The sequence below is a fragment of the Ziziphus jujuba genome, chromosome 2 (genome assembly GCF_031755915.1).
Source record: "Ziziphus jujuba cultivar Dongzao chromosome 2, ASM3175591v1".
NCBI classification, from domain to species: domain Eukaryota; kingdom Viridiplantae; phylum Streptophyta; class Magnoliopsida; order Rosales; family Rhamnaceae; genus Ziziphus; species Ziziphus jujuba.
The window spans coordinates 28,109,132-28,119,853 of record NC_083380.1 but is presented as its reverse complement, the minus strand read 5'-3'; the positions used below and the strand labels follow the sequence as shown (position 1 = coordinate 28,119,853).

Here is a 10,722-nt window from a genome sequence, read left to right as displayed (position 1 = left end):
GGACACGAATGTTCAATTAGATAAGTTTTTTGGTTTTCTATGGATAATAGGTATGTTTAAAATTCTTCGCATTACAAAGATCCATGAAACACACACAAATTTCTTTTATGGAGAATTTTATATGGCATTTTTCCATCCAGCAAAGCAAAATTGACAATCATGGTAGATATTGAAGATGTAGAATGTCCTTTATGTTTTTTTTTTCTTTTTTTGGGTCAATAGTAGAATGTGTTCTATGTACCTGTGAGAGATAAGATTCCATGCACTTATTTTTGTTTTTGACACCTACTTACTTTTTTATCATTTACCAAAAAAAAAAAAGCTTACTTTTTTATCTCACAGATTTGGATATTTCTCTTCATCTTTTTTTTTTTTTTATATATTTCTTTAAAAAAATATGTCGTAAGCCTAGTTTTTAAGTTCTCTATTTCATTTACCAAAAGAGAGAGAAAAAAAAAAAGTTTATCTAATTCTAAATGTATAATGGTTGAAAGTATCCCAAGTTAATTTTCTTAAATAAAAAGATACTTTTAAAAGACCACTATAACTTCAATTAAATCAGTTTTTTTTTTTTTTTTTTTTTTAATGGATACTGGTTATGTATGGAATATCTCTTCCACAAGGCATATGGAAAATTTTTCTCATGGCAAAGATCCATGAAACACTTAAATTTCTTTGAGGGTGAGTTTTACATGACATTCTTCCAACAAAGCAAAAATTGACTAATATGATCGACATTGAAGATGTAGAATGTCCTCGATGACTTTTTTTTTTTTTTTTTTTGGTGTAAATAGTAGAATCTCCTCTATGTGGCTGTGTAGATAAGATTCCATGCTTATGTTTTTGTTTTTGATACCAACTTACTTTTTTATCATTTACCAAAAAAATAAAAACCTACTTCTTTAATCTCATAGGTTTGGAAATTTCTCATTTTTTGAATATTTCGTTAAAAGATTATGTCGGAAGCCTAGTTTTGTGTTTTCTATTTCATTTACCAAAAGAGGAAAAAGAAAAATGTATCTAATTATGAATGTATAACGGTTGAAACTAAGCCCAATTAATTTAAATAAAATATACTTTTAAAAGACCATAACTTCAAATTGACATAAACTTCCTTTGTATGCATTTAAAAGACCAAAAAATAAAAGAAGTTATTGATAATCATGTTTATATCCAATTTGAATATCACTAAAAAAAAGGTGGTGTTGTAAGATTGGCAATGGTGAAAATATTAATATGTGGAAGGATCCTTGAGTTCCATATGTTCCTGATTTAAAACGAATACAAAGTCTAAAGGATTAAAGGAGTTACCTCAGTTTGTTGATAGTTTTAATAAATGAATCAAGTGACGAGTGGGATGCGGGAAAGCTTAAAGATTTTCTCGATGATAGAAGTGTGGCTGAAACAAGAAAAATCCATTTGCCAGTGAGGACACAATTGTTTAATTTGAATGCAAAATACCAATAGGAAATTTTCAATTAAATAGGAAGGAAAATATATTTTTGGCAATTCTTCTTTTTTTTAACAATGCTATTGAAGATGACAATGTAATATTTTTTATTGAAAAGTTTATATCAATATTAAATCTCAAAAATAAATATAATAAAATAACATTTAGTAATATAGACGCTTTTAGAATATGGATTTTAACCTATGAACTTTTAAAATAATGAATATAACAATTAGAATAATGTTTTTAAAAAAAATAAAAATATTAATAAAATAGTCCAAAAAAATATAATTTAATCCTAAGATTTTAAAAATTAGACTAGCACCGTATAAAAGACATAACATTAATTTAAAAGATGTCAATGAAATAATAAACAAAAATAAACAAATTTTTTAAAAACTTTTATCATCACTTGATATTTTTGAAATCGGAGTGATTAAATTATATCTAAATCAAAACTCAATTTAGATAAATAAAATTAATCTAAATATTTCCCAAAATACACGCATTATGCATTAAACATTTTCCGAATAAATGCTAACAAAAAATAAGATGAGTAAGTTTTGTTCTGCTAAAAATGGTTAAAAAATTGCGAATAAGGTAGTCAAAATATGGTTTTAACAGCAACCACATCTCAAGTTTTCAAGCAACATCCACAGATAAACCTGACCCCTTTATCGGTGTCTACCTTGGATTTTGGACTTGAAGAAATGTCCGTATTATTGGTGAAATGTCGATGAACTTGCATCTATGATTCATAACTCAAATTACCGAATCATCCATAAGATAAGAAGAGGACGCAATGGTTAAAAAATTTCGGTACATAACACAACAAAATTATGTTGATCACCCTTGTGCTTGCAAGGATTACATAAATATTGAACAAAAATAGGAAAAAGTTTAGTCGATTAGTACAATTCACCATAATGCTGAACACCCAAAAAAAAGAAAAAAAAAAAAAAAAAAAAAGACTGAAACAATCCCAGTTCAAAACCAACAAAAAAATAAAATAAAATGTTCACTTGAACAACAGACTGAAACAGATTGTATCATAACCTTTATCTATACAAAGGAAAAGCCCCCACTAAAAAACACTGAAGACAAACCCAACAGGTATATATGAGAATGGTGCAATTCAGCACACTGCATATAATCGGTGAAAAATGGTCACACGACCTCAGTCAAACTGATCTCTTCCATTGAGGAAGCATCCTGCAACAGATGGAGAGGACAAAAAATATGTCAAACAAAAAACCAGTAGGTATGCTAACAAGAAACTTGGTTCAGTCAAACATTTTTACTTTTAGGAAAACCTTTTTAACTAACATTGAAATCCTTTGGATTTTAGGCAAAACTGCTAAGTGATGATCTTTGTTATTTTTATGTTTGGATCTTGTGGTTGTGAACAAGATGGAGTTGCATTTTAATGAAAGATAAGCTCAGAAGATAAGCTGCGATGTAAAGGAAAAGTATACCATATTTTCTTTGTTCTCTTGAGGTGCATTCTCTGCAGTAGAAGGGCTAACTGAACCTGCAATGGCATTGAATTGTCAGAAACTATAACCAAGCAAATGCCATACACTCGACAAAACGAATTTTAAGGACCACTAATTGAATAACTTGAGCACACTTGCCTTGTTGACCAGCAAATTTCCTTCCCTTTTTCTTTATATCCTTTTCTTTGTTTGGTTCTTGCTTACTTGGATTCTGAGGTTTCTTGACTGATTTACGAGCCCTGGTGTCAGAAACCAATGTTGAATTTGCATTAGTCTTCGTCAAAGACCCCCTATTTCGGGTTGCGGGATTAGTTTTTTGAGCAGTATCCTTCTTTGCTGGTTCTGTCACTGGGGAAATAGGAGCAGCATCAGTGTTCAAGGACTTTGGCTTAAGTTTCCTCGTACTAGTTCCCACTGTAGAAGAGGAGCTCCGAACCTCATCATCAGAAGAGCGAGTCCCCTCTTCAGGTACCTGAGAACAGCTCTCAGAGACCTGAAGCTGCTCAATATTTTCTACTATATTGTACCTCTCAAATAATTCTTTCACGGTTTCTCCAAGCTCACTCAAGTTATGACGCCGCGCATAGGATTTAAGCTCATCTCGCATACGCTGAAGAGGCTGGATTTCATTCATTCAAGGATAAAGCGCATGAGCAATAGCAATTAGCAAATTAATTAAAAACATATACCTACTAGTATTTCTATGATCACCAAAGCTTAACTTATGCAGGAATTATCCAGCTGATTCAATTCAATTTGAAATATAGATTGCTTAAAAAATAATGAATAATGATTAAAACAAAAACAAACCAAATAATTGTGTGTACCTCACACCCTGCCTCCAAGGCTAGTTTGAAAAACCCAAGTGAAACTGAGTGCTTAGCAACAGCTTCAGAGAGCTTAATCTGCGACAACCAATACGATGCCGAGGATAAAATACAACTGAACCTCTTTCTGCTCGATGGTCGTGAAACATCTGAAACAGGTGTTTCAGTTTTCCCTTGACTGGTGGTTGCAGATCTTTTCACCCTAGTCTCGGAAATTGGAGTAATGTTACCGACCAGTTTTGGAGCTGGACTTGCAGTTGGCTTGGCCGGAATAGAGAGCCTTCTAGGTGGCTTAGCAGGCTTGTCCTTAGCAGAGAGATCAAGGACTCCTACACTTTTACTCACACTTGATGCAGGTCTACCCCTAAAAATGGAAAATCCAAAGTGAATGCACTTTCTCCACCAAATTACATACTACAAAGTATAACAAGTACTTCTATGAAATTTTACAACTTCTTTACCATTATTTTTCTTTTTCTTTTTTTTTTCTCTTTTTTTGGCAAAATACCAACAAAAATAACATCAAAATGGAAAATAAGTTGAGACAAATTACTATTTGCTACAATCTGTGTAGAAATCTTAAAAATGCTACTACAAATAAGCATGTATATGGGCTTAAACACATAACCATATTTCATATGGACCTTTCTATGTATGGTGGACTAAATATCTAAAAATTCCACAATTTTATATTCAATTTTGTTTTCTTGGCTGTTCCACTAACTCATTCTCTAAATGAATTTTGTTTTTCCCGTGGATTTATCATAAACCACACTCAGATGGATCTCCAACTCTTCTCTCATACCTATTCAAGTGCTTCAACTAGAGTGAAAATTCAGACTTATGAAATTTCAAAAACAATCAGCGCCTAATTATCTAACACCAGTTATCAAACTACACAAAATTGCTCATTTAATCACAAGATCATAACCAAATGAAAAAGCAGAATTCTAAATCTCACAAAGAACCTCAACAAAAAACAAAATAATAATAATAAAAAGAAACCAGTACCTCCTAGACGCAGAGGAGTTGGACAATTCAGCAACCGGCGGTTTCTCTTCCTTCGATTTCGTTCCAGATCGCAAAGAGTATCGCTGAAGCTTTGATTTCCCTGAGTTTCCTGAAAATTCCAAAAACCCAAAAAACGAAAAATTCACAACCAATTTTCAAGCACACAAAACACAGAAAAACCAACATTGAGACGGAAATCGAACCTGATTGAGCAGCCTGAGCGTCCTCCATGACTAATTTGCTTCAAACTTCTTTTTTCCTTCTGAAAATTTTCAAAAAGTTTCTTCTCTTTGAAATGGATTTTTTTTTTTTTTTTTTTTCTGCTAAGAAAACCGAATGTGTGTGATTTTTGAAGGACAAAAAAACGAATTTATAGGGAGCGGGAGGGTCATTATAAAAAATTGTTTTTTCTTTTTTCTTTTTTCTTTTTTCTTTTTTAAAACATGTAATTTGGGCGGGAAATTGAACAAAACCAACACGTCAAGTCAAATTTTATAATGGAAAAACTCCGCTCCACGCGCCTACATAGTATGATGAACCCACTCGCGCTCTGAAGCTCACTTTCATCTCCAGCTAGATGACGTGGGGACTTTTTATGGGTTGTAGATAAAACACCAAAGCTTTTATCTATTGTGTACACATTTATAACAATTTCTTTATTTTTTTTTCTGTTTTTCGGTTGGATAGATATTTAGAATTTTTTTTTTGATAAATTCGATATTTAGATATTAAATATCTTTCTTTACGAAAAAAAAAATATATTATTTGAATCATTTTCTTTTATGTTTCAAAAAAAAAAACTTTTATTCTTTTTATAGTATGAAATTTATATCCAGGCTTGCTAGTTTAATCTTTATACTTATATAACAAGATTGATTAATTTATTGTTACATTGATTGTTGTTATCTTAAATGCACCATGATAGATATATTTATTTTGAATACTGTGAGGACCATAAAATTTTTTTTTGGTTAATTAGGACCATAAAATCTTTTGTTTACACAACTATGTGACATTATATTAATGGACCAATTTCGTAGTTTCTAGCATTACTAGTTTTTGTAATATTTTTTAGATTAGTTAAATAAATATTAGAAAAATTAATTATATTTTTAAAAAGAAAAAATTAAAAGTTCAGACTATTTTTTATATCGCAAACTTGATTTAAGAACAAAACTAAGTCATTATTTAATTCAATAAAATAAAAATAATTATCGTTATTAATTATGGTCTAGTTCTATGGTTAAAAATTAGCAAGTAAAAGGAATTGGACACGTGGCACTTGTTAGAGGGAAAGTGGATTATGAGTACAAGGAAAGATTTCCTCGTATTTGGTGGAAAAGAACGGTCCGTGATCATGACATTTGAACGGATAAAAATCTAACGGCTTGGGGCGCCGCATGGGACCCATTTCTTTTTAGGAAAAAAACAAAAATATTACACAAATTTCGAAATTCAAATTTCAAATTCTATGCCGTTGAAACCGCTTTACAGTTGAGATTGGGGAATAATAGCGCAGAAAAGTGGTTTTTATGTCTTTTCGATCGGATTTGTCCTAATGGGTTTGTCGTTTTATTAGGTCCATTGGGCCACACATATGACATGTGACGTAGGAACGATCAACGGTGTTGGACAAATTGGGCTAAATGTGTTTGCTCGTCTAGTGGGTCTGCTTGGTCAGCGAGGGGTACGCAGGATAGATCTGGATGATCAAACAAGATAATTCGGATCGGACAGATCGAATAACGTAAGATTTTGTATAGTTTGACTAAATGATGACTAATTATCACGTTTGTCAGGATCTGATTGGACTATTTTGTAATTATATTTTTAATTTAAAAAAATAAAAATTTTAAAAGTTAAATTTATATTAAAAAAAAATTATTACATCTAATTAAAGTTGTACATTTATATATTTAAATATTTATATATACATGCAAAATATACAAAATTTGTTGTATACATCCACAAATAATATTAATATGTAACTTTAGAAATAGCTTAAAATTAACTTAAGATAAAGTATGCCATAAATAACAATTAATTAAAAATAAATATATTTTAATGGTATGCATAAGACAATTGAATATTTTTTCAACCCATAAATTAAATAAATATATTGTTTCCAAAACCAATAAAAATAATATTTTAGTATGGTAAATCATAAATAACAATTATTCACAAATAAAGAAATAATTAACAGTATATGTAATTAATAACTTATTGATAATATAAGAATATCCATATCCAAATTATACGTATATGTATATAGATTTCACATGTAGCAATTCAAATAACAAGTACTACATAAATATAAATATATTGGATTTTACAAGGATAATTTACTTATAAAACAAATAAGTAAATACACTTATTGATAGCAATCCAAATAAAAAATCTACTATAAAACCATTACGCCATTCATTGTTCAATTGAGCATGTGTATGTGCGGTGGTATTTCATATTAGATTTGCGTCATTACGATTCCGCATCCGTTGTTCTATATACTCAACATATGCAATTTCAGCTTCTTGGGTTGTATTATATGCTTGATATAAATTATCTCTAAATCCTTGCACTTGTTGATGACATTCAGGCCAATAATTATATATCCCTGGTTCTCTACCTTTAAACACAACATAAACTCTTCTCCTTGCCATTTAATATTCCTGCATATAAGAATACATTATAATATAATATAGTAATACAATTAAAAAATCAATAAATCAACTCAATCACGCGCATATGAATATTCTAAAATATAACACATAATCATAAAATTATCCTTACATGCAAATTTAGAAACAAACATCCACCACCATACAACAAGTTCATAAGTTTCAAACCTAATTGTTCATAATTATCATCCTCCCATACATATCCATAAATATGTAGTCCACTACTTTACTAAATTAGTTATCCAAAAAGTCACGAGCATATGCAATCTTCCCCGCATCCGTTTTAATAACCTTAAAAACCTCTATATTCGATGGATCCGATCTCATTGCCTTAGAGATTTTGAGGTTATCACTGGCCTCAAATCCTAACCTGTCAAGCTCCATAGCTAAATATTGTGGATAATAAGCCTCAGATTTTTCCAACTTTGCAGCCAATTTATCAAATAATTTCTCTGCTGCATTGCCTAACCCGGCTACAATGTCATCGTCCTTCGATCTAGATTTTCGTTTACCTCTTGCTTGGACTTGTGTAGATGGTTCACTACCTCCTCGATTCACAGACATTGGAGAATCGACATTATCAATTGGTTCATCTGCAGTGTCTAGATTTATTTCATTGATCATATCAATTGGAGTTTGTGCTCCATGTCCGGTTGCCCGATCCTTCCCAAAAATATTAGCAAGCTTCTCATAAATAGGAAAAGATTTTCCTCTCTAACCTTTTGCACTTGGGGCACTCTAAAATACAAAAAGCCAACGTTTAGCTAAAAAAAAATAAATGCTAGATAACAAACTAAAATTGAAATTAACATATATTTTCAAATAATATTCAAAACCTGCACATATGCTTGCCAAACTTCTTCACTGTCAACCTCCACGCATTTAAGAGAGTCATTCCATCCAAATCCACTTTTGTTCAACATGTCATATATTATACCATATTGCTTCTTCCACTTTCTCATCTTCGACTCAATATGTGGATTGGCTCGCGATCTCGAATTAGGACACATTTCGTATAGTCGCCTCTCAATCATAGTAAGTGTGCCAGGCTTAAATGATCCTGTATCACAACGTTGCCCACTAGCTACAGCTTCATCTAAGATAATCAGTAAAGCTTCTTCCTCTCATTGAGTCCATGTACGCCTAGAGTCACCACCCCTATTATCGTTACTGCTACCTCCAACTTCCATTGCTATTTATGTAAAAATTCCATGATTCCAAAAATACCATAAAAAATATGAATTTAATAACAAATAATAAAAATCTCATATGTTATATTTAATATAATTTAGTCTTCATACAAAAGATGTAACAAACACCATAAAATTAAACAGTTACAAAATTATATAAATCATAACAATCAACTATTAATCACGACGACTTCTCCACTCATCAAACATATGCCTAGCTAACTCATTTCTCCAATTAGTCCATTGATCCGAAGAACCAATTGATCCTATAATATCTTCATCACCACTTATGTCAGCATCGTTACTCATATCAAATTCAGCTTCTCCAGGATCAAGTGCCATTTCTCTCCTAATAAGATTATGTATCAAACAACATGCAGTAATTATCTTAATTTGGGTTGAAATTGGATAGAACGATGGACTTCTTAAAATTGGCCATCGCATTTTTAGAACCCCAAAACATCTTTCTATTATATTTCTAGCAGATGCATGCTTCATATTGAAATACTCTTCATGATTTGCAGGTGCACAACCATCTCTCCATTCGGAAAGGTGATATCTTGTTCCCCTATATGGTGCAAGAAATCCTTCACCATTAGTGTAACCAGCATCCACTAAATAATAATAACCTAACACAGAAAAATGGCTCCTATTAGATAGCGTAATGTTAGTCCACTACAATATAAACTTTAAGGATTGCTCTTACCGGTGGATACTTTTAATCCATTTGGCCTACTTAATGCATCTCGAAGTACTCTTGAGTCTGAAGCGGAACCTTCCCAACCAGGTAATACAAATATGAATTCCATATTTGGGTTACATACACCTAAGACATTTGTGGCTATCTCACCCTTCCTGGTTCGATATCTCGGCTTATCGATTTCGGGTACATTAACCTTAATATAAGTTCCATCTAATGCTCCCAAACAATTCTAGGTCACAAACAAAATTAGTTACATAAGATATTGCCACATATATCTACGAATTAAATAAAGTAACCAAACTAATTGATTAACATACCTTAAATATTTTCCATCTATCATCCGAACAATTATCTGACACAGGTTCAGGATGCTTCAACAATGTCCCATGTAAACGTAACACTCCATTCAACACTGAATCGAAATATCTACTAACTGTTTCCCCCGATCTATTGAATCTAGTGATAATTGTGCCGTTCTTTGTATGATGAGCATTTATATGCAAAAATATGCACACTTGCTCTTCCAATGTAACAGTACCATCTCTTTTAACATATCCATCATGGCGTAATAACTGACATAAAATACCAAATGTTCTCCTATCCATCCTAAGTTGACTAATACAGTTAACATCATTGTCCAACAAACTAGTTACAAAAGATGTACGCAACTCGGTATTCCTATTTATTCGATTCCTAGCACCTCTATCATTTCTCAATCGCATTGCTACATACATGTACATAAACCCGACAACTATAAAGCATGTACAAAAATATTCTAATGCCTTATCATTTGGAAGCATCAATAATGCAGCTAATTTTCTTCGATCCATATTCACTACAAAAAAGTAAAAATAAGGTTATCATATCTATGCATAAACAAACGAATGTGCAAAAGACATTGGAATTTTCATTATTCATCCTATATATAAACAAACGAAAAAATGTTAGAATTTTTACTCTCATATAGATTATCTATGGTAGGTATAAACACCTAATATCTACTTCTGTTTATCGGTGCAACTAATGAGAACATAGCGTGAATGTAATAATATATGTTTTTAGCTAATGACTTTGAGATAAACAATTCTAAACACATTAGCATATCTTCACAGATATTGCTCAAGTACAAGGATATGACAAGGAGTATCTAACAATCAAACCAATAGACACTACAATGATGCATGAGGAGAAATTTGTTATCTGGATTGGTGCAGTTACATGTCTAAGGGTCACATTTGTTTGAATTTAGTTCTCCATAAACTATTTAAGTATTTCTTTACTTGATTTCAAATAGATTACTTTGTCCTTGTTTCAAAAAATATTTATTTTTAATTTAAAAAACCTATTTATATTTTATGTTTTTAAAA

General features: G+C 31.3%; 2 protein-coding genes across 2 annotated transcripts; both read right to left on the bottom strand.

Annotated features, from left to right (window-relative positions):
• Positions 1 to 2,253: 2,253 nt before the first annotated feature.
• LOC107419307 (uncharacterized) lies at positions 2,254 to 5,147 on the bottom strand. The gene is made up of 6 exons (XM_016028062.4): positions 4,988 to 5,147; positions 4,785 to 4,893; positions 3,774 to 4,137; positions 3,085 to 3,565; positions 2,926 to 2,981; positions 2,254 to 2,662 (listed from the first exon to the last, which is right to left on the bottom strand). Exons 1-6 carry the CDS (start codon positions 5,013 to 5,015, stop codon positions 2,618 to 2,620), a joined length of 1,083 nt encoding a protein of 360 aa, XP_015883548.3. The 5' UTR covers positions 5,016 to 5,147; the 3' UTR covers positions 2,254 to 2,617.
• A 4,194-nt stretch (positions 5,148 to 9,341) lies between these two features.
• LOC132800772 (protein ALP1-like) lies at positions 9,342 to 10,185 on the bottom strand. Its single transcript, XM_060815043.1, has 2 exons — positions 9,673 to 10,185; positions 9,342 to 9,584 (listed from the first exon to the last, which is right to left on the bottom strand). The coding sequence occupies exons 1-2, from the start codon at positions 10,183 to 10,185 to the stop codon at positions 9,342 to 9,344; spliced, it is 756 nt and encodes a 251-aa protein (XP_060671026.1).
• Between the last annotated feature and the right edge of the window lie 537 nt (positions 10,186 to 10,722).